We start from the raw sequence: 25,048 nt of genomic DNA, 5'->3' as shown, positions 1-25,048 counted from the left end.
GTGTCATATCTGTGATCTGCTTTTTTTCTACTAAATTAAACAACTGAATGAACATCCTCCAAGGCCGATGATTCCATAATTATTGCCAGGGGTTGTAGCCGACTGGTCAGATTGTCAGTTTGCTTCCCAAGAGGAGCGAGTGGGAGGAATCATCAACACAATGCAATGCAAGCCGCTATGCCAGATTCAAGCCATGAATTCACGCCTGTCAAGTAAATCCTGATTGCATGGTAATCCATATATGTTAAGTGGACCCACTGTAATAGAGTGTTATTTTGGGGGGGGGGGTAAAGAATAAAAAAACATTAATTGAACATGTATCAACTTTATTTAAATATATAGACAACCTTACCTACAATGTACAGTTATAAACACCGCCCCTCTGAAGGCAGGATAACTGATGAATTTACACAGCAAGCAAAACTAAAACAAAAATTTACAAATGAACAAAACCAAATCAGAACAAACTGAAAATAGAACTTACTATAGTGGTCATCCTCATGGACATACAAACGTCCCAGTAAGCGATTAGTGAATAAACTTTATCAAACCAAATTAAAAATACATCTTTTCATCTCTATTCAAACTGTTACAAGTTGCTGCATCCCACCAAGATGAGCAAAAACATATTCCGGTCGTATAAAATAATCAAAAATCAAATGTTAACAAGAGTATGTTTACCCAAGTACTTAAAAAAAATAAGACAATGATCTTTTTCTTTTACACAAAATGTACTCATTGTACAATCGTCACCTCCTGGAAGTTATAAATACATAGAACACAATGTTTGAAAAATCATGAAAAATGTTTTAGCATAAACATTTGAAGATTTTCAACAAAACGTGTAATCAGGCAGCTGTTTTTTAAATCAAATGTAGAGTCATAAAGACAAATTCAGACACACGTTATAACCGTGCATCTCGCCCAATGACCACTGGGACAGGCTCCCGCCCCCCTGTGACAGAATTGATATACTATGCTCAGTAGATGTTCAATGAAATGTTCACGTGAAAAATGTGTTTTCAGTAACATGTCTTCTTGCGGGGCTCAGATCCACAACCACCTTCAAATGATGAATAAAACATCCGATTGTGAACTCAAATTTAAGTCCAAGTCATGATGATCCCCACTCTATAAAAAACAAACAACAACAAAAAACAAAACAGCTAATTTAAAACGCAAACTAATGAGATGAATTCTCAATATATGGTTTAACAAAACCAATAACCAACCAGTTTAAGACAGCGGCTACTATAGGGCACCACAGTCTTGTTTGAACCCTCCGTGATATTGCGGGATTTGACCACTTACGGGGACCGCTGGTCCCACTGTGCAATATATATGTCAGAATAGTCTGCGATTTGGTAGAAATAGAGATTCTACCAGTAGAGACTCAGAATGGAAACTCTACTAGTAGTCTCCGATTCTACCAGGCCAATCATTATTATGACAAGATGATATCTAGACATAGAATGACACCAACACCTTACTGTGGAAATTAGACCAAAATCTGTGATATCACCTTCACATTGGACCCACACCATGCTGAAGTGATCACAGTAAGAAAGTACGATCTTGTAATCAACTTTACATCACAGACACACCTTGCTCAGTGTGAAATCAAAAACTGTAATCAACTTCTGTAGAGTCTCTGATCAGAGTCTCGACTGGGATTCTGCCAATACATTCTCCGATCGGAGTCTATACTAGTGGAATCTCCGATTCTACCAAATCGCAGACTACTCTGACATATACACAGCATGACTTCATACAGATAAATGGTGTACTGTTTTGTTTGCGGCTGCAATCACCAAAGCAGTCACGAAAAGTGTTTTTTTTTATTTTTTTGGTTGCCAATGGAGACGGGAAGACAAAGTGAGTGGGAGATGGATGTCTTGTCGGTAAGTGTTAGCCGATACAGCTAACCAGAGTAGCTACGTTCTCTTGCCTGCAAAACCGCCTCGAAATGTTTGTGCTACAGATCATAAACAAACCACAACACATGTCCACTTTCCAACCGCATCATCACTTTTTCTTTGCGTTTTCACTTTTTGTCGTGTAATTTGCCCAAAAACTCATAGAAAGTGCCGTGTTTCTGTCGCTGGAAGTAGAGAAATTACGTCATATGCATATTTTACCCCTTTAGCGCCCGCCCCGCCCGCCCTCAAATGAGACTGCGGTGCACAATTACTTTTTAAGCGGTCACTACAAAGTTGTTGTATTTATATTGGGGGGGGGGGGGACAGGTAATGAGCAGCAAGGTCTCCATCTTGCACAAACCTTCCCCAAAATGTTATCTTTATGCCCTCAGGCATGGTTTTAGTTTATTTAATGTAAATTAAGTGAAAAATAAGAGGAGCAGGAGCATAAAGGGTCAACGGTAAGAGCCACGAACCTAAACAGATAAAGGGCACAAGCAGTTGATGGAGCTGCTAACAATTGAAAAGCAGCCTGAAATAACACTCCGGATTAAAGGCAAATTATGGGGGGAAATCAAACAAGCAAAATACAGATTTAAGGTATGTGTCATTTTTGAGCGAGTGCTAAATGATTAAATATTTGTGTTTGCTTGATATACGTAAAGATGTTACACAGGAATTAATGGGGTAGTGAGTGTAAAGCAGTAGTGCAGAGGCTAATTTGTAACAAATTAAACAGTTTTTTAGCATGACAAAAACAATATTCTTGTGTTCAAGAGACTAACATAAGGAGAGAAACTGCAAAACAAAACAAAACTCAATGAACTGAAATTAAATTAGAAAATAACAACAGTAGACAAAATACAAAGCCAATATGTTCTTTGCGTACGTTTTGGTTGCACCCTGAACAATTCAAAACTGAACTCTTTCATAGAACTTGTTTGACAAAACTACAGTAGATTTTGTGAGAGTGAAACTTGATTCCTAAATGTCTGCTGCAGCCAGTCCTGCAGAGCGTTCCTTCCAGTGAGTTTTCTCTGTGTGTTCAGTATTCGTAAAGTTTAAAACAAGTCACTGTCTGTATACACAGCAGAGTGAAAGGATCAGGGCCTCACTGGCAGAAGGGCGAGGCTGTGGGGTCAAAGCCCTTGAACACATCCTTCAGCGAGGCTTTATCCTGGTCCGTGGTTATCTGATCCGACTGTGTTGGACTGCTCCCACCAAATGGGCTACTTGTACCACTGGGCTTGGTCACCTGTTTTCCCACACCAAACAGAGAGGACACTGGCAGATTGTGGACACCAGGGGGCGCCTGGTCGGCTGCAATAGGACCTCCCTGAGCTGCAGCTGGGGCTGCACCCACTGCAGCGTTCCCTCCCTGGACCGTAGAGTTGGGTGACGGCGTGGGCTTGGGCCGGGGCCGATTATAGCTGTTGTATCGATCCGTCCCTTGCTCGGTGCTCTTCTCTGTCTCTGGCTGGTCCAAAGCAGACTTACGAACAAAAAGAGGCTCCTTGGATTTAGATTTACCAGGTGTAAGATCGCTGGATTTGGACTCTGTGTTTGCTGAACTAGCAGAATTGTTCGTTCCATTGCTTGCACCAGGACTTCCTGGTTTGTTTGTCCTTGGGTCATACAGACTAATGCTGTTCAACACGCTACCACCACCAGGTGCTGCAGGCCCAATACTTCGCCCTGACCCACCAGAGGAAAAGAGCCTGGGGTCATAGGGGGCAATATTGGAGGTGGAGGAGGAAGTTGTTGCAGGAGGTGTGGAGGAGACTGTGGGAGGCACAGAGGAGGCGGTGGGAGGCACAGGATCTGACACCTGTTTCAGTGTTGACTTTTGCAACTGAAGACGGGGGTCCATCGGGCCTTTACGGGCCACACGGGGATCGACGGGCTTTTCTACAGAAGTGAGAGACACAGATGGGGGAGAACCCAATGCTGACACAGAAGCTGATGGGGTGGGTAAAAGAGGAGGGGAAGGAGTCTGGGAGGGACCAGAGTTAACAGTCTTCAGGATGCGAGACAGCAACTCAAAATCCGGGAGAGGGGAGGCAGCAGAACCAGGAGCAGACGGGTCCACAGAAGGGCCTGGCTGGACTGTCGGCAGCTGTGAGGAAGACAACGCGGGGTGCAGCTGCTGCTGGGCGTGGGACCCACGTGGGTCGAGGGAAGACACAGGTGGAATGCCTGGTGGGAGGGGAAGGAGGTTCTGCTTGGGGATTGGGAGTGGGAGGAGGTCTTCTGGTGACCAGGTAATGGTCTTTGCAAAAGCTGGCACATGGAGCAGAATATCCTTTTTGATGTGGCTGAACTGTTGCAGCTGTGACCGTGGGTCTCTCAGAGACATTCCCATGAGAGGGTCCAAAGGAATTGGCACAGGCTTGTCTCGGAGAACACGTTCCACCTCCTCTTCTTCCATGGCTGGGTTTGTAAGCGGTGGGGGCTTGTACACCAAAGGAGGCTCCGGTTTAGGTGCAGGGTGTGTCTGAAAAGTGGAGCCAGCTGAGGCAGCAGCAGCTAGCCGTGCTAACCTGGGGTCCACTTGCACTCCAGAGGATGATGGAGCAGGCACAGAGTTTGTGGGGTCAGTGCCATGAGCCAGCTCCGCAGCTCGAGCCAGGCGTGGGTCCCGAACTAGCCGAGGGTCGGCTGGCCGAGCTGCTGGGCCGGTGCTCTTCTGGAGGCGAGGGTTACTTGAATGGCTATCGGCCTTTGGAGGAGCCTGGGTCTGCTGGCGAAGGGTCTTCAAAATGGAGGTCACACTACCACCGCCATCCTCATCCTCACTCGAGTACCAGTTTCCTGAGTCACCTAAGAAATGAAGTTTAAAAAATGATTTGGTTAGCACTATTTTAATTACAAACGATGCCCTTTCAAAACATACACTTTTCACACCAGCCTTTTTTTTTCTTTTTTTTTTTTTTTTTTTAACTAAAATGATTTTTTGTTTTCTGTTGACTGCTGAGAAAGTTTGACAGCACTGAGCCAAATCTCTGACAAAATCACCATTATTTATCAATTCTATTCAGTAAACTACAAACAAAAGAATGCCCATGTAATTTAGACAGTGCAATGGTCACAGAATTACACACAATTAAAAATTGGCTCCGACTGTAATTCTGCTACCACAGAATTGTTCAACTGTATTTTAGACAATGCAGTCAACATAAATTTAAATGTTTTTTTGTTTTCACCTCCTTGTTATCAACTGCCGCAAAAAAAAAAAAAAAAAAAACTGTACACAAAAGGCTTATTTGGTTTTATATATTTTATAAGTCAGACTTTGAGGTTTGGGTCAGAAAAATTTGACATTTGTGTGGGAAAAAAAGTCCTGTAGCTTTGACAAATCTTGTGATGGGTTGTATTTTTCCTTTGGCAAAAATAGTTTACTTTGAAATGAAAGCCTCTAAACTAGTTTAAAATTAGTCCTTTACTGAGTTTCTGGATGATTTATGCTCCAAAACATGCAAAAACATTGACTTTTTTGTGACGAACATTTTGACTGTTTCACATGTAATCAGCTGTAACTTGAAAAATATACTTCATTTGTCTTTCAAATAACCTTTGTGTTATGTATTGTAGTATTAGTTATTTATTGTGATTGTTGCATTTTATTGATTATCTTGCTTTCAATGTGTACAGCACTTTGGTCAACCCCGGTTGTTTTAAATGTGCTCCATAATAAAGTTTGAGTTGATTGTTGTCAGCTCTCCCCAGTTTCTCCGTGATCAAAGCCACACACACACAGAGGCCACTTGGCTTTTATAATATAGATGTGCACAAGCACATGCTGAGATTTTATTTACCTTCAGTGTCTCTGGTTTTCTCTGTGCCTCCCTCTGCCAATCTGCGAATTCTTTCTTCCTCCTCCTGCTGCTTCTGTTGGATCCTCATGAACAGGACACGCTGTGCTGGGGGCAGGAAGTCAGGCACAGACACCCCTCCCTGATTGGCTGATACTCCATTTGCAGAACCATCTTGACAACCTGTTTGGTTACTAAATATTCCCACTCCTCCTCCTCCTCCTCCCTCATCTATGTTGCCAAAACCTTGGAAGCTGTCACCTGCAGGTATATAACAGATGATGACCCTCAGCACATATAAACACCAAAGCAGAAATTGGAAATACATTTGCATTCCCGCTTCAGTGGCCACTGATTATTAATAATAGTTACAATTCCATTTATTTACATTTGTATACTTTGAGGTTTGAAATATTCTGTTAAACAAATGTACCTTCTTGCACCACGCCCTCCATCTTTATACCCTCCTGCTGACTGAAGTAGTTATCAAAGTAGTTTCCTTCACATGGAGGAGGTCCTGGAGGCATACCACCATGAGGAGCTACATCACTTGAACCAAAGCCTCCCATCACCGGTGGCCCCCCGAGGCCCATGTTAGGGGGACCCTGGTTCATCCCGAAGGAGGTGCCCATATTCTGCACGTCAGGAGGCATCATGTTGGGGTGGCCTGAGGGTGCCTGATAATGGCCAGCTGTGCCACCGGGTACCCCTTGGGGTCCAGGAGGTGTAGCCTGACCCTGGTTCCCACTGGGAGGCTGGCTTCTGACGAAGAAGCGAGAATGAATATTAGAACAGAAAACTACTTGCTGTTAACTAACCCAACATGTATTTGTGTGTGACATCACGCCTGTACTGCATTCAAAGTGTGTCTCAAAAATTAAGTGTGATACTCTGCAAAGTACAGAACACAAAGAACACCCCCGCACACACACACACGTACAAATAATGATAACCAGTGTAAACCATCATTTCATTTTGAAAGAGCAGACACAACTAAGAATATTTTAAAATTTTGACTGTTATTAAATCAATTTTGGAAGTGGCCTGAAACAGGTATTACATTTTAACACTGTAAACAACTCCCTTTAATTCAACAACACACTAAGTTTTACTGCATCTTTCTTTCAATGTTTTGTGCTGTACTTGAACAGACATGTTTTATAAAGCTACACTGTGTAAAAGCCTTATGACTGGATGAAGATACAAATCTATGTGACATAGGTGTCACCCAATATCTACTCTATAGAATCAAGTCCACATTAGACAGAGTGGACAAGATAGAAGTACCCCATATTACCTTGACATTTTCATAATTTGTTCCCAGTGAAACTGAATGGGGGAACACACTGAAACCCTTTACACAAAGTCAATAAACATGCACCATGTGAATTGCCAGCGCACCAATTTAGGACAGCCCCATACTGAACTTCATTTAACTGTACCTGAATGTTGATAAAATATTCTCAATCAGCATGATCAAAGATATTTGATATGTCAAACATAATGCTGGTAAATACAATAACCAGTTCCTGTACGTACGACAATGACAAACATTTCACCAGTGTTCAGCACATACCACTGCACTGGGTCTAAAGCAGTCTGAACCCACATCAGACAGACCGTTCTCACACGTCGTTCTGTATTTTTGATTTGTTTTCATTTACACTATGTGAAAGTTTTGATCTCTCACCTGACGGCCAGTTTCTGAGCAAGCTGTCCGGTAGGCTGAACTTTAATTTCAAACAATGATGGAATCTTCTTGTTTGCACTACTTCCCCCTCCACCCCCAGAGTTAGGAGGGCTTGCGTGTAGAGGAGGGACACTAGAATTTGAGGAGGCTCCCTGGTAGGGACTTCCGTCGGGGTTATGGGCAGGAGGAGCCACAGAGAAGTCGGTAGCAGGTGCAGAACCTTGTCCAGACAGACCTTTACACACCATGGATAACTGGCTGGATCCTGCATGTCCTCCAAAGTCACCTGCCACAGGCCCAGTGAAATCTCCAGATCCTGTGTTGACATCGACCGGAGCAGGTCGAGGAGGGGTGGGGAGGAGACCAACTCCAGGAGGAGGTTTGGGGAGAGGGTTGATTCCTTGTTTCTTGAGCTCCTCAACCTCCTTTTCATCCTCAGCTCCTGCCTCTGCATCCTCTGCCAGCATCTATTTATGTCGAAAGCAGATAAAGGAAGGAAAGTCCAATCAGTGCTTTAAAAACACTTAAACTTAAACGTAATACTACCAAGAGCAACTTAAGCTACATTCAAACTACAGGCCATATGTGGCACAGACAGGATTTTTTTCCTCTTTTCATGACACTATGAACAGCACAAGTCACATGGAATCTGATTTTTTTTTTTTTTTTTTTTTTGCAAATGTATTGTGTGGTGTCACCACTGAACACATCAATGGTCTCCTGCTGGTTATACTACAACACCGAGTTTGGAAAAATGTGCAAAAATGGAATTTTTGTGATTTTTTTTTAAATTATTAAAATAAGTAATAAAATGAGCAATAAAATTCATTAAAATCAAATTTTTGCACATTTTTCCAAACTGATTGCTGTAGTGTAACCAGAGTCCACTGATGTGTGCTGTAACTTTTGTGTCACTACAACAATGATGCTACTGAAAATTTAAACAATGAAAAATTCCCTTAAATTTTTAAAAAGGCATTTTTTTTCCCCCAAAGTAATTGCTGCAGTTTAACCAGCAGGAGACCACTGATGTGTTCAGTGAATTCGGTGACACCACACCTGAATGTATTTAATTTTTTTCTGGTGTCTCTTTTTGCACTTTGTAGACGGTCCCGACACTTCAGTTTCTCCGCCGCCTGCTCGTTCAGATCAATGTTATTTTCAAGCTCGGAGGACGGTTCATATGGATAAAATAAGGATGTAGCTCGTTGTCTACCTTCCTGAGGTTAGAAACTAGTGCTGTTTGCTTTTCTGCAACATTTCTCTGAAGACTGTTGAGCCGTGAACTTTGAATCTGTGAATATCTTTCGAACTTGGGTCTCCAACGAATGTTTCTGTCCTCCCTGAGTTTGACACCTACGTTACGGTTTGACAGGTGTACTGTCCCAGGCAAACACCACACCTGTCACTGTCCCAGGAGCGGGACACGCCCAGTGGGACCAGGCGCTTGGCACCAGAAGCAAGACTGCTCAGGGCTTGCCTCACTAACTGTACTGACACCCCCACCCCTGCCAAAAAAACAAAACAAAAAGAAAATCATTTTTGCAGAGATAGAGTTTGTGATCAGGATTTCCTGCAGTAATTGATGCATAAACTGAAATCCATAAACTGCTTAAATTGAAAAATATACATACATTATGAATGATATTCATGTTCTGTGAGACCTGCATTCACGTTTTTGGAGATATTTTTTTTTTTAGTATTCAAGTTTTGAAAATTAACAGTTTGCAGATAATTCACAATTTGCAGCTGATTCACGTTTTGGGGGTTAACAGAGTGGCTTCAGACTGACTCGTATAGAATATTACCATTCCAGCAAAAAAAAAAAAAAAAGTCAGACTCCACATCTGCAGCATTTTCCTGCCTTTATGTCTATGTCATCGCAATGCACGTGAACACTGGCTGTGCTGCACGAATGTACTTTTGTCAGAATAACTAAAATAGGAACACAGTCCAACAAAATGTGCTGCAAAGGTCTTATTAAAATGAAAATACTGATTTAGACAATTTAGGTTAACAACCATGATATTGGACAAATACTCCATTTGGATTCTTTCATCTCTCCCCTTTGTGAAACAACAGAGTCCGCTTTCAGCTGAATGTCACCTGATCCTTTAACGTGTTGACAGAGGGTGAGGTAAAAGTGGAGAATCTCTTTTGCAGCACAAACACACATTCAGTCACGTAGCTGTTTAGTCGTCTGTTTTTTTGTTGTTGTTTTGTTTGTTTTTTTAGACTTTAAAGTTAAAAACTGTGATCACATTTAGCGAGAACTTGTTGCTAATGTTGCTGTGTGGTGTGTTGCATATAGTCCAAAAACAGCTGTTTTAACCCTGTGCGCAGCGTGGAAGCTGCAGCTGTTCTATGCTCTTTCTATCTTTCAGGCTCCTCTCCTGTGGAACCAGCTCCCAATTCGGATCAGGGAGACAGACACCCTCTCTACTTTTAAGATTAGGCTTAAAACTTTCCTTTTTGCTAAAGCTTATAGTTAGGGCTGGATCGGGTGACCCTGAACCATCCCTTAGTTATGCTGCTATAGACTTAGACTGCTGGGGGGTTCCCATAATGCATTGAGTGTTTCTTTCTCTTTTTGCTCTGTATGCAGCACTCTGCATTTAATCATTAGTGACTGATCTCTGCTCCCCTCCACAGCATGACCTTTTCCCGGTTCTCTCCCTCAGCCCCAACCAGTCCCAGCAGAAGACTGCCCCTCCCTGAGCCTGGTTCTGCTGGAGGTTTCTTCCTGTTAAAAGGGAGTTTTTCCTTCCCACTGTCGCCAAGTGCTTGCTCACAGGGGGTCGTTTTGACCGTTGGGGTTTTTCTGTAATTATTGTATGGCTTTGCCTTACAATATGAAGCACCTTGGGGCAACTGTTTGTTGTGATTTGGCGCCATATAAATAAAATTGATTTGATTTGATTTGATCTCCACAAGCTTATACGAAGAGAGAGGCTGTAACAGAGCCAAATAGTAAATGTACTCACATTAAAAGTACATTACCCATTAGAAAATGACTTGAATAAAAGAAAAAACACAGGTTTAGATAAGGAACTTAAGTGCTCATTTATGGTGACCAACAGTTGCGTTCTTACTCCCACAATTAACACTGATAAAACTGATTACTGACATTTGTGAATAGATTCAGAACTGTCCATGTCCGTATTGCAAATGCATCTAAGCCACCAGACAGGAGAAGAAGGAAGGCAAAGAGGTGTATGAATATGGTAAGGGAGAAAACGCAGGTGGTTGATGTGATGGAGAAAGACACAGAGGACAGGGTGAGATGGATGATCTGCTGTGATGACCCCTAACAGCAGCAGCCAAAAGAGGATTAAGAAGAAAAGCCTGAATATACAAGGTTTAGTTGTAAATACTGCAACCTTCAGGCCAAAAATAAATAAAATAAATAAAAATCATACCTTGTTCAGCAGCTCCTGTGTGTCATCAGTAAGTGCTTCATGGGAGAACATGCAGTCATCTCCATTGACACATTTCCCTGTGGTGTGGAACAACTTACAAGGGAATTCACGTGCAATTAGAGTCAAGGAGAAACAGGAAAGAAACTACACCCTGTTTTGTAAAAGTCTATATGTTGATTTTAATAATAAACACAGAACTCTGGAAAATGCCCAATCTTTCAGTTTTAAAGAAATAAAGGTTAATGTAATCAACTCCTTATGTGACAAAAGGACAATGTCTCCATAAAACTATGCCAACATTGATCCATTACTGTTTCAGATACAAAATAAGTGTTTGATCCATTGTGGATTTTACAAGTTTTCCCACCTACAAAGAATGGAGACATCTGTAATTTTTATCAACTGTGAGAAACAGAATCTAAAAACAAAAATAATCAGAAAATAACACTATGATTTTTAAATAATTAATTTGCATTTTATTGTATGAAATAAGAATTTGATATAATAGAAAAACAGACCTTAAAATTTGGTACAGAGACATTTGTTTCCAATTACAGAGGTCAGATGTTTCCTGTAGTTCTTGACCAAGTTTTTACACACTGCAGCAGGGATTTTGGTCCACTCCTCCATACAAATCTTCTCCAGATCTTTCAGGTTTGGAGTTTCAACTCCCTCCAAAGATTTTCTATTGAGTTCAGGTCTGGAGACTGGCCAGACCACTCCAGAACCACTCCTTAGTTGCCCGGCTGTGTGTTTTGGGTCATTGTCATGCTGGAAGACCCAGCCACGACCCATCTTCAATGCTGTTAGCGAGAGGAGGAGGTTGTTTGCCAAAATCTCACAATACATGACACCATCCACCCTTCAATACAGTGCAGTCGTCATGTCCCCTTTGCAGAAAAGCACCTCCAAAAATGATGTTTCCACCTCCATGCTTCACGGTTGGGACGCTGTTCTTGGGGTTGTTCTCTTCCTCCAAACACGGCTAGTGGAGTTGATAACAAAGAGCTCTATTTTGGTCTCATCTGACCACATGACCTTCTCCCATATCTCCTCTGAATCATCCAGATGGTCAGTGGTGAACTTCAAATGGACCTGCTGGATTGAGCAGGGGGCCTTGCGTGTCCTGCAGGATTATAAACCATGACGGCGTTGTGTGCTACTAATGTAATGTTTGTGACTGTGGTCCCAGCTCTCTTCAGGTCATTAACCAGGTGCTCCCATGTAGTGGAGCCCCAGAATGAGGAAGACTGACAGTCATCCTGTGTTTCTTCCATTTTCTAATAATTACGCCAACAGCTGCTGCCTTCTCACCAAGCTGATTGCCTATTGTCCTGTAGCCCATCCCAGCCTTGTGCAGGTCTACAATTCTGTCCCTGGTGTCGTTAGATTAGACAGAATTTAATGATCCCTTGGGAAGAGTCCTGCTGTGTGCAGCATTGTATAGCAGCACACGGGGTAAGAAGCACACAGAGTATCAAAAGTGAAAGTAAAAAAAAAAAGCAATTTGCAAATATAAATACATAAATATAAATACCAGATATACTGATCGCTACTGGTTTACTGTCTACTACTGTTCCTCTCCTTCCCGTCCTCTGTCTTTCTGTTACTCCTCCTCCCCCTGAGTGAGGAGTTGTACAGTCTGATGGTCTGAGGGACAAAGGAGTTTTTCAGTCTGTTGGTCCTGTACTTGGGAAGGAGCAGTCTGTGGCTGAAGAGGCTGCTCTGGTTGCTGATGACTGTGTGCAGAGGATGACTGGCATTGTCCATAATGTTCAGCAGTTTGTCCAGTGTTCTCTTCTCTGCCACTCTCACCAAAGAATCCAGCTTCATGCCAAACACAGAGCCAGGCTGCCTGATCAGTTTGTCCAGCCTGGAGGTGTCCTTCTTGCCCAGGCGCTGGACTGTGGCTGCCCACTGCTCCTGGTGGTTGGACTGTGTTTAAATGTAATTAAGATGGGTTAAATGCAGGGGACAAATTTCACTGTATATTCATACACTGAAATTTGTCCCCTGCATTTAACAATGACAATAAAGGAAATTTATATATATAAAATAACTGAAGGATATCATGCATGTAGGGACAGTGGTCTGCTCGGGCACAGAAGCCAGTGATGTAGAACTTGCAAAGCTCCTTCTTTTTGGGCAGCTCAATGTCATGGCTGAAGTTGCAGTGGTCCCCCTGGTGGCACAAAATAGAAATTGCAACAATGAACCCCGTACCGTCCATTTGGAAAGTATTCACAGCACTTCACTTTTTCCACATTCAGTTATGTTACAGCCTCATTCCTGAAAGGGGTAAATTCATTTTTTCCTTCAAAATTCTACTCACAACACCCCATAATGACAACATGGTGACAGTTTTTTTTTTTTTTTTTGGAAATTTATTAAAAATAAAAAAACTAAGAAATCACACGATAAGTATTCACACCCTTTGTTCAATACTTTGTTGATGTACCTTTGGCAGCAATTACAGCCTCAAGTCTTCTTGAATATGATGCCACAAGCTTGCTGCACCTAACTTTGGGCAGTTTTGTCCATATTCCTCTTTGCAGCACCTCTCAAGCTCCATCAGGTTGGATGGGGAGCGTCAGTGCACAGCCATTTTCAGGTCTCTCCAGAGATGTTCGATCAGATTCACGTCTGGGCTCTGGCTGGGCCACTCAAGGGCATTCACAGAGTTGTCCTGAAGTCACTCCTTTGTTATCTTGACTGTGTGCTTAGGGTCATTGTCCTGCTGAAAGATGAACTGTCGCTCCAGTCTGAAGTCAAGAGTGCTCTGGAACAGGTTTTTTATCCAGGATGTCTTTGTAGATTGCTGCATTCATCTTTCCCTCAATCCTGACTCGTGTCCCAGTTCCTGGCACCAATAATAATCCCCACAGCATGATGCTGCCACCACCATGCTTCACTGTAGGGATGGTGCCTGGTTTCCTCCAAACATGATGCCTGACATTTACGCCAAAGAGTTAAATTTTTGTTTCATCAGATCAGAGACTTTTATTTGTCATGGTCTGAGAGTCTTCAGGTGCCTTTTGTCAAACTCCAGGTGGGCTGCCATGTGCATTTTACTAAGGAGTGGCTTCCGTCTGGCCACTATACCATACAGACCTGATTGGCGGATTGCTGCAGACATTGTTGTCCTTTTGGAAGGTTCTCCTCTCTTTACAGAGGAATGTTGGAGCTCTGACAGAGTGACCATCAGGTCCATGATCACCTCCCTGACTAAGGCCCTTCTCCCCGATCACTCAGTTTAGACGTGCAGCCAGCTCTAGGAAGAGTCCTGGTGGATCTGAATTTCTTCCATTTATGGATGATGGAGGCCACTGTGCTCATTGGGAGCTTCAAAACAGCAGAAATGTTTCTGTACCCTTCCCCAGATTTGTGCCTCGAGATAATCCTGTCTCAGAGGTCTACAGACAATTCCTTTGACTTTATGCTTGGTTTGTGCTCTGACTGTCAACCGTGGGACCTTTTTTGTAGACAGGTGTGTGCCTTTCCAAATCATGTCCAATCAGCTGAATTTACCCCAGGTGGACTCCAATTAAGTTGTAGATACATCTCAAGGATGATCAGTGGAGACAGGAGGCACCTGAGTTCAATTTTGAGCTTCATGGCAAAGGCTGTGAATACTTATGTACATGTGATTTCTTCATTTTTTTATTTTGAATAAATCTGCAAAAACCTCCAAAAACAAAAAACAAAAACAAAAAAACCTTTTCACATTGTCATTATGGGGTATCGTGTGTAGTAGTATTTTGGGGAAAAAAATGAATTTCACCATTTTGGAATAAGGCCTTCACATAACAAAATGTGGTAAGAGTGAAGCGCTGTGAATACTTTCGAGATGCACAGTATGTTTACATGGCTTGAGTGTCCGCTGTGTCAGGTACAGTATTGGAAGGCTATTTCATTTATTTTTGCTAAACACAGAAGACATTTGACATCGAGATCAAAAGAATAAGAAAATTCATAATGTTAACTTTTATTTTCTGCTATTTACATCTAGATGTGTTACACATTGCATGCAGTATATTTTGGGAGAGCAACGTAATGGAACAGATAACGCCTAAAATGAACAACATCTGGTTCCGCATGCGTTATTTGCAAGGTTAGAGAAACCGGCTTATGACCAGATAGTTACAACTGCACAGAAAAATGTGGGTATGGAAGGTGGAAAAACCTGTCTCACCCTCATGACACATCAGTAAGGTAGATCAGAGCAAGGCCCTTCAGCCCGAAGCAACTCTGATATACATTAGAGTGTGGTGCAGTGCAGCACTCTGATGTGTGTGCAAATAGATGAATGTGATGTAGACTTTAACCACTTTAAATGACTGCCTCAAATGAAATCACGCTAGGACTCTCATTGGCATTCATTTATTTTATATTGATATATCAACATATTATGACATATGGCAATATTTGCTATGTATTTGTGCTAATCCGGTAACATACTTTGGGGACATTCCTAATCAGGGTTCTCGCCAGCGCAGTTGAGCATAGGGGCCCCCTATGCTGTGATTTAACCAGCAATGGTGAGCTTATCTGTTCCCCCTCCCCCTCCCCTTTTAAAAGAACATGTCGCACTATTTAACATCCCAGTTGACAACACAACGTGGCCCTCAAAATGCAGGGAATAGTGTTTCAAAGGGTTATAAATTTCAAAGTTTTCTGGGGGAGGGGGAAATGCCCCGGACTCTCCTACAATACTCGCGCCTGAAAAGTTCCGTCGCACAGCTAGGCCCCGCTAAATTCCGACCTATGCTGTTAAAAAATCCTGTTGAGAACCCTGATAATGTTATTTTTTGTTTACCATTCTTTCTTATTAGCATGTGGATGTTGTAACTATTATTATTATTATTATTACTACTGTTATTATTAGTTTGGTTTTAAGCATAAACACTTGCAATTTGCAACTGGTGCAGATAGTAGCGGTACTGGAACTTTATGTAGGATGGTCAGCTGAAAACGTCTGCCTCCAACGTGATTATTTCAAGAAGAAGCAAGATATTGAAGTGAAATTGGTATGGAAGTAGCCCTTTACCTATTGACCCTCCCAATACCAAATGGTATTCATCTGCAATTTCAGGAATATGTGTTACGTCAAAATCACCTTTGACGTAACACATGCACACAGCAGTCCATTAAAAGGGTGACGTGTATGGGCACACATTTGAAACAACGAGTTGTTACTGAATTCCTCACAGTGGGGGTTTGTGCACTTGTGGACTTTCATTGATAAATGCATGTATATAGGGCCGCCTGTGTGGCTGTCAGTACCTCCTGATTATCACGAGGATTACTGAAATTAAATGTTATCGGCTAACATTAAAAGAGGCCTTTTCCTTCCATCAACTATAATTTCATGAACCTATAAATAGACTTTATACCTGACAAAATAATTGGAGCAACTGTAGTATTAAATTTTATTAAATGTCTTAAAATGTGACTCCATCACGTACTGAAATTTATAAAAAATAAAGATCAACTTTATTTATCCTGAAGGAAATTATTTTTTCAGAGTACAGAAACAGTACAACAAATTTAGGTGAAATGACTGGAAGACATTTGCACAAGATGTTTGACAATATTGCACATAACTGAATAACTCTGAATAACCCTGTTTGTTATGAATTCATCCTGTAGGGAGAGGAAATATACAGTCTGATTGGCACAAGTAGGAAATACCTTCTGTGGCGTACAATAATAATAATAATAATACAATTTATCTGTCCTATTATTGAGGATCTATAGTAAAATAACCACACAAAAAAGAAACTCATGAAATGTGTGCAATGTTTCACCAGTTAGAGGATTTTTGTTCAACTTTGATTTGTGTGGCTCAATAAAGAAATATGTATATTTTCTTACCCAAGTGCATCGGCCTTCAATATAGTACTTGCAGATGGCCTTTCCTTTCTTATCCTGGTGCTTGTCATTCTGATTCCTTCTCCCCATTCCCAGTCCTCCATCACCACCACATCCATCCTAAAATACACACATTCAGATCAGAGATGAAACACAAATAATATATTCATAACAAAGATAATTACACAAATCTTAAAAATTGGTAGTCCCCCCCCCCCCCCCCAAAAAAAAAACAGAGCAAAAAAAGTGAATGCCCAAATATTTATGAACTTTAATGTTATTAAAACTTCTGTGTAAAATTTTTGTTTCTTTTTGGAAATCTCACTCCAACACTGGCATGGTCTTGTTCAGTACTGATACTGTATTATTTCTGATCACTTTTTGTTCCTCGATGTTTACACTGGTTCCTGAGACATGCTGGATGTGGCACAGTCCCACACATGTATGCCACGCAGGAGCAGCATTCTACAGCTTTTCATTCCAGCTGCTCACATCATCAGGTGACTTGACTGATGAAGGCCTTCACCTTGTTATGTTCATCAGTGAAACTGGCTCGTGGAGAACAAAGGTGCAGCAAAAACCTGTACAATGTTGGGCTTTGACTTTTTGACAGCACAGGCTGCATGGCTGCTCCTGGCTGCTCTCATGAAGAAGTTACAAAAGACTCACCCCATTGTCAAGTTCTCCATTGTCGTCATTTCCCATGTCACCTCTTCCTCTCCCTCGGTTTCGGAGCTTTCCTCCTCTAAGCAAACCCCGCCCTCCTTTACCTCTGCCTCGCCCACGGCTATATTTACACCCTAATGTACAAATTAAAGAAGTCAGAAAGACAGAAAAAAAAAACAAAACAAAGGAAAAACATATTAATATTTTTTGCCAGTGTAAACAGCAACACTTTCAAGGACTGAAGGCAGAACATAAAACCTGCTCAGAGTTAGCTTAAAACTACTATGTTTATAACTGAGGTCACAATAAGAAAACACCCACACACCCAGATAAAGCAGCTCACCTCTGCCTCTGTCCCGGTCTTTGGATTTCTTGTACTGACCGAATTCTTTTGAGTAGTCGTCACAATCTTCATCTCCCATGTTGTCAAAATCATCGTCACCATACTACAAAGACACAACACTGTCACTTAATGACAGTCTCTTGTGTATGGCTGCACAGATCAAACTTCAGCATTCATTTCAAACAAAAAGTAACCACTGTTTGCCTGCCTGTCTGAATTCAACAGGTTGGGTAAGTCAACAGAAACACAAAACATAGAAAAACTCATGTAAAACAAAGATATTGCAAACACAGACCTCCATGTCATCTCCATAGCCGCCATCATCATCGTTTTCTCCCATCCTTCCTCCTCGCCCTCCTCTTCCTCGCCCTCCTCTTCCTCTCCTCCCTCCCCTCATCATGCCGCGGCCCCTCTGGTTTTTCAAGCGATATTTGCCTCCTGCAGGGAATGTGAAGCACAGAGTGTTAGAAAAAAGAGAAGTCAAACATTGTTTTGTCAAATATTGTATTTGCCAGAATGTCAAGCTGTGTTTACTTTTTCTAGGAAGTAGGGCTGCAACAAACGATTATTTGGATCATCAATGAAGCTGATGGGGTTTCAACATGATTAATCGATTAATCGGATTAGCGGGGAATTTTTTTAACAAGTCAATCAATCAATCAATCAACTTTTTTCTTATATAGCGCCAAATCACAACAAACAGTTGCCCCAAGTGCCAGGGAAACAATTTTTCTCTCCTTCCATCACTTTATTTAACAACAGAACATTATTTGAAAACTTAAAATACTTGAAAATCAACAAATCATCAAATGTCCCTTGGCTGTTGAAATATAAAATAATAAAGAATAAAACAGTTTATAATAAAGAACAAAAATAATTATTTCAAATGGCACTGCTTTATCAAAGTGCTGAGTTGCCATAAAGCAACATTGAAACATATAAATGTTATAAAATATATGGTGAAAAAAGAGGTATTTGGTTGCTGCAAATGAGCAATTAGCATAACCTGTTAACCATAAAACCTAAATAAAAAACTGTAGCCCGACTCATTATATGTGTAACATTCTCTGTATAACTTGTAAACAATGTGGTCATTTCACAATGACACATGTGACTCATGTCTCTTTCTCTAAAATTGTATTGCAGCATTATTAGTTATTATTACTATTATTATTGTTGCTATTATTATTAATATATAAATAAAGATTAATTAAAATATATTATAATTTGTAATACATTTGACTCTTTTACGACAACAAATACTGAGCCATTAATTATTATACAGAAAACAAATGCACAAACATGCTGAAATGCCAGCAGCTTCATGCTAACTTTAACACTGAAAACGCCATAGACATGCTAATGCATTAGCATCGGCGTTAGCATAAAATACATCTATCAACTGTTTCAGAAGACCATAACAAGTCAGTTTAACATAAAAAATGTAAATATTCCTCACAGACATATGCTCTTTTAGGGTTTTAGTGGGGAAAAATTAAGATAAAGCGAAATAAAACAAATGAAACCAACGAAGCAGCAGCTCGAAGCACTCCATTGTTTCAAGATGGGTGGCAGGTGGGAACTTCTGGTGTCAGGAGTGCTGTCCCATGGGTGGCAGTGAAAGCTGAGGGTCTCAATTGACCAGATCTGGCCAGCAGAGGCTAACTCTTGGGGCATGGAACATCACCTCGCTGTGTGGGAATGAGTCGGAGCTTGTGTGGGAAGTGGAGCGCTACCAGTTCGATCTGGTGGGCCTCGCCTCTACGCACAGACTCGGCTCCGGAACCACTCTCCTTGATAGGGGTTGGATCTTATTCTTCTCCGGAGGTGCCCAGGGTGTGAGGTGCCGGGCAGGTGTGGGGATACTCACAAGTCCCTGGTTGAGCACCGCTATGTTGGCGTTTACACCGGGGGATGGAACAGGACTCTGACTGTTTTCTGTGTATGCGCTGAACAGCAGTTCAGAGTATTCGGCCTTCTTGGAGTCACTGAATGGAGTCCTGTATGGGGCTGTGGTGGGGAACCCCATTGTTCTGCTGGGGGACCTTTAGCGCACACGTGGGCAATGACAGAGACACCTGGAGAGGTGTGATTGGGAGGAACGGCCTCCCTGATCTAAACCCGAGTGGTCGTTCAAAGCTTCCATTGCTGAAGCTGCAGCGGGGAGCTGTGGCCTGAAGGTCTTAGGTGCCTCAAGGGGCAACAACCCTCTAACACCACAGTGGACGCCGGTGGTCAGGGAAGCTGTCCGACTGAAGGAGTACTACTCCTGGGAAATGTTATCTTGGAGGACTCTGGAGGCAGTTTGCAAGGTACCAACAGGCCTGAAGGGTGGCAGCCTCTCATGGAGGGAGGCAAAGCAGCGGGTGTGGGAGCAGTTGGGGGTAACCATGGAGAAGGACTTTCGGTGGCACCAAGATGACTCTGGCGGACCGTGAGGTACTCAGGAGGGGAAAACGGCAAACCATCCAAGCTGTCTACAGTAAGGATGGAACTCTGTTGACCTAAACTGAGGAGGTCATCAGTAGAGGCAGGTCCGCATAAAATCTAGAATTGTATATTATACATTCCAAATCTAAGGTAGAAGTCTACTAGTGTAAAGTATATCTAAATATCTAAAAAAAAAGAAGAGTAGAGCCACACACTCATAACACCCATTATTTGTCCCACTGTATTGAGAGATCATCTGATGTCATTTAACGTGCTTCTTGGTTCTCTATATTATGCATTTACCCCCCATAATTACACAAATCTTTTCATAAAAAGCCCCATTTTCATAAAAAGACATCAAAAATATGAGGAAGTGAAATCCAGTACACTGTAAGCTGATTAATGTTCACAGGGACATCTTCAGCAGTCAGAGAAATGCAGGACTGAAGAAGACAGACGTGTGTCTCCAGACAGTTCATGTCGGTCCTCAGTTACATCACAGAGTTTTACCTTTTATGGTCACCCAATTTCAAGGGTGACGTGAACAACATACAGTTGATATATGACTTTATATTAGAGGTAAACAGTTACCATAGGTATTTCTTTGACTAAATGCTCAAAAAGGCCATTTCAATGAATTAGACCTCTGAAGATCACCCAAGGTCAAAGGTCATGTGATAAAAAGGTTATGTGACTTCATAATAGGATTTAATAGTAGCCATAGACACAATGAATGAAAAAAACCTTAGAAAATGTCACTCAAAATATAATCCCACATGTAAGCTTCGGTCCAAAAATTCAACACTGGCTTCTGACCAGTTTATTTTCAAATTTGATTTGTTCAACCATGGACACACTTGGCCAAAAACAATACCTCCTCATGCACTACTGCATCTGCATGTAAAACAAAGAAGCCCAAAGGAGAACAAACAACAAATTTCAATAGTATGAAGTGCTGCACAGGTTAAAGCCTCCTCAACTACATCCAAGTCCAATTTTTCTTTAGATCATAAGAAATTTGATACAGCTTTCCAATTGCTGTGAGATGACAACTTCTACACTGGAAAGGTTCAGATACTTTAGAGTTCTCTGAATTAATTCCACTTTGTTATATACAAGGTTCCATTTAATTAATTCTCAACTGCTCAAATATTTCGGCTATAGGAACTAAATACTGCCATTTTTCAATTTGATCATCTTTGACTCATTCTGAGAAACCCACCTCGGCCACTGCGACCACCTTCTTTGGCCTTGCGGTATTGGTTGAGCTCCTTGGTGAAGTCATCATAGTCTTCATCTCCCATGTCCTCATCCTCTTCTCCCTCATAATTGTCATCGTCATAGTCATCATAGCCTCCATAGCTGTGTTTGTCCAGCTTCATGTAGCTGCTCTTCTTTGAGCCACAGTAACCACCGTGAGACTAAAAACAGCAGAACTATCTCAGTTACACTCCAATTAAAGCCATGCATGATGTCTTCACACTACTGACAAAAAAATACATTTAAACTATTTTGACAATTGATGAATCTTACAGTAAAAAAGAAAACAAATTATTGAGTATTCAGAGCTTAAGCGGTCTGTGCTATTGCTTCCAAAAGCAAACTGTTCCTGATTCAAGACCGCATGTCTCATTCTCTGAACATCTGGAGTTGCATCAGGAAGGCCATCCGTGTGTAGAGCAAATGAGTTGTTTCAAATCAACATGTGGATCCAGATCAGACCTGCTGTGGTGACCCTGAAGCCAAATATGAGATTTTTGCCATTCTGACCGTTTTCAATAGAAATTCAAGTAACCTGAAGTTGTCATGTTCTTCAAAGGGAAATGCAAAAAAGCCTTTCTTTTCCTTTTACAAATTTTACATTATATACAGAAACATGCTACTGAATTAACCACAGAAATAAAAAACATTCCTCAGCTTTGGAAAGACCCTGTAAAATAAAGTGCATGAATGAACAAACAGATGGATAATGAGTCAATTCTCCTGTTTGTTAGTCATTCCAAAACAATAAATGCTATAATAAACACAAGCCACATTTTTTTTAAAGGAGAAGGTATGTTTTTGTACTTTTTACAGGATTATCAGAAGTTTGCCAAATCACTGCCAGGCGGGTGTAAATGGTAGAGGGGGGCATACATCTGACTGATTAATGTTTAAATTTGATTTAATAAATGTTTTGTTGGCATATCGAGCTGTTTTGTTGTTGGGCAATTTTCAGACTTGATTGATTTGAGTTATTAGGTGGATTTTAATCATGAGAAAAACTGCCAAATCACTCAAGAATATTCACAAGTACAAAAATAAAGACATTTATACACAATTAAGTCCACTCACTTCCAATTACATAACTTAAAATTTGTACCTGCTCCTTTAATAAATGTGTGTATACCGCTGCAATAAAAAAAAAAAAAATTTACATTAAAATTTATATAAAAAAAAAATAATTAATCGGCCAGAGTAGTAGGCCAAGGGGTTAGTGCACTTGTTTCCAGAGCAGAAAGTTCCCGGTTCAAGGCCACCCCAGCTCATTCTCCATGTGCTACCCTGCAACACATGGATGTGCTCATGAGAGGGTACCATCACACTGTACTATTGCTTTGTTTATGATCTTAATTTTTCTTCTTCTACGGCTTTGAACTCTACCCTCAGCCATCATTCTGCAGCCATCGAGCTGCCCACGTGCAAGTACATATGAAAACACATCATCAACTATATCCCTTATAACGTAGGATGACAAATTGCAACCAGATCTTGTACAAGTACACTGTTAACAATCAGATATGGCCCCATAGTGCTACCATTATGTGAATTTTCATATAAATTCACCAAACACTTCCGTTAGTTTAATCTGATGCATCAATTAAACACAAAATTCCAATAATCTCCCCTTGAAAGTGTTAAACTAGAATTTTTCTTCATGCATATGTTTATATGGTGTGCTACTAATGTGTGAAGTTGAAATTTATCAAATGATTTAGGAAGAGTTGTGCTTACAAGTCTCATGGACAGATGGATGGACAGGATGCTTCTTATATACTCGGCATGTGAATCTCATTACTGACAACGACTTGATACGTGTCTCGATAAACTACCAGCAATATGATACATAGAGCGATACCGACAATACGATACGATTCACCCCGTTCCCGATCCGATGCGATTTGATATGTATTTGATGGTGATACAATGCAATTTGCTCTGATACAATTAGGGATGGGAACTGATAAGATTTTATCGAAATTGATGCCATTATCAATTCCGCTTATCGATCTGATTCTTTATCAATTCCCTTATCGATACCTCTTGTGAATTTTCCGTGTACTAAAAATAGGCTTTACAGGTTTTCAATGTCAACATTTTATTGAGTCTTAAAGTAAATAAATATGAAATTGGTCACTGGATCCTTGATCTCAGGACATAAAAAACATCAGTAGAATCTGTACATGGTCACTGGATCCTTGATGTACATGATGGTTCCTTGATCTCTGGACAGAAATAGAAATAAACAAAATCGATTTTTGTCAAAAGCATTTCCTGTCAGATATTAATGAGACAAATGTAAGTCCATAGACTCTGAAAAACATAGGGCGTCTCATTTGGGGGGAACCCAGTTTTGGTCAGAAGCAGTTTTTTGTTTGTACAATAATGTTTGGAAAGAGGTGTCATTTGATTTAAAACGGTGATTCGCTCTGAAGTTATTAATTCTGACCGAAATTTACGCGGTTCTTTAGAGCTGTGCACTTAATCCCACAAAACAGAGGATATTATTATTATTTATTTTTTTTTTCCTTTACCTAATGGACAACTTCAGTTTTCGCACCGACTGGTGCTCACGCCAGGGAACTGTCGCGTTAAACTCCGGTGTGGAACGGAGGACGATTCTTGTTCTTACCCGCCCCAACAGTCCCAGTTCTAAGGTGACTCATGATTGACATCTTTAAATTGCTTTGAGAGGGGTTAATGAAGGAATTACAGACTTGCAGCTTCTGAAAACCAGCGAACCAGAGAACCAGCAAACAGCAGGTCAAAGCGCTGCTTCGTTGCTTCAAGCAGACCGGCTGCAGTCTGTAATCACGTAGAGAAATAATCATTTTCCTGATAAACACCCTCAAAAACAACGGCCGTTCCGGTGTCCAGAACCGTCTGTGGTGCATTCAATGGGCCTCAGAAAACATTGATGCAAGCAGGCGGCGAGCGATGCAACACGATTTCACCAGTCAGTTGAATTGATACACACTGAATCAATCAATGCACTCGTATTGCGCATGTTTGTATCTAGATACTGAATTGCATCAATTGATCTCTACATGCCTATAATATACGCTCCTAAATTTTTGGTTGCCAGGTGTCTGACTCATCGACAAACCAATGACACTGTAAATAGCAGGTGGATTTCCATGCATCTGAGTTGAATGTTTTAAAAACAATGTGGAATGTTAGCTGGTACTTACGGCAGGTGGGTACTGAGGACTGTAATCCCTATACTTCCTCTTTTCACTGGGACTGTAGTCTGAATCATCACTGTAGTCTGAGTGATCATCGTCAGAGGATGCATGACGCTAACGACAAAACAGACAATCAAAACAAAAAAATTTGAAGAAACAGTAAGTTTCTGCACATATTTACCTACATAACTCCCCCCCAAACCACACACACACCAAAATTATTGTTGTTTCTGGGGGTACAAAAACAAAATAAACCATTCAGACTGACATTTGTTTAATGAACAGAACACATTCAGAGTTTATTTTCTTTGGACAAAGTCAAGGGAACATGCCCAATTCATCTTCTAGAATGTACCCCGCAATCATTAAAGAAATCAAATTGTATGGTACTGTATGGTAAAAAGATTTCCTTAAGAGACGATGTGTACATCTTCCTGACTAATGTCCAAACTT

General features: G+C 41.2%; 1 protein-coding gene across 2 annotated transcripts in view; it reads right to left on the bottom strand.

Annotated features, from left to right (window-relative positions):
• Positions 1-2,137: 2,137 nt before the first annotated feature.
• zc3h4 (zinc finger CCCH-type containing 4) overlaps positions 2,138-25,048 on the bottom strand; it is a 30,456-nt gene continuing 7,545 nt past the window's right edge. Inside the window, exons 3-14 of one of the 2 annotated variants that reach the window (XM_034168662.1) lie at positions 24,602-24,709; positions 21,373-21,571; positions 18,016-18,158; positions 17,721-17,823; positions 17,381-17,511; positions 16,715-16,831; positions 12,911-13,022; positions 10,841-10,950; positions 7,422-7,888; positions 6,165-6,493; positions 5,735-5,992; positions 2,138-4,739 (exon numbers count right to left, since the gene is read on the bottom strand). In XM_034168662.1, coding sequence (XP_034024553.1) covers positions 3,031-4,739; positions 5,735-5,992; positions 6,165-6,493; positions 7,422-7,888; positions 10,841-10,950; positions 12,911-13,022; positions 16,715-16,831; positions 17,381-17,511; positions 17,721-17,823; positions 18,016-18,158; positions 21,373-21,571; positions 24,602-24,709 — 3,786 coding nt within the window. In that variant the 3' untranslated portion in view covers positions 2,138-3,030. The remainder of the gene's footprint in view (positions 4,740-5,734; positions 5,993-6,164; positions 6,494-7,421; positions 7,889-10,840; positions 10,951-12,910; positions 13,023-16,714; positions 16,832-17,380; positions 17,512-17,720; positions 17,824-18,015; positions 18,159-21,372; positions 21,572-24,601; positions 24,710-25,048) is intronic. The other variant, XM_034168663.1, reaches the window with a different exon arrangement.

This window comes from Thalassophryne amazonica, chromosome 4, assembly GCF_902500255.1.
Source record: "Thalassophryne amazonica chromosome 4, fThaAma1.1, whole genome shotgun sequence".
Classification (NCBI taxonomy): Eukaryota; Metazoa; Chordata; class Actinopteri; order Batrachoidiformes; family Batrachoididae; genus Thalassophryne; species Thalassophryne amazonica.
The sequence above is the reverse complement of the archived record's forward strand: the minus strand, read 5'-3'. Positions and strand labels throughout refer to the sequence as shown.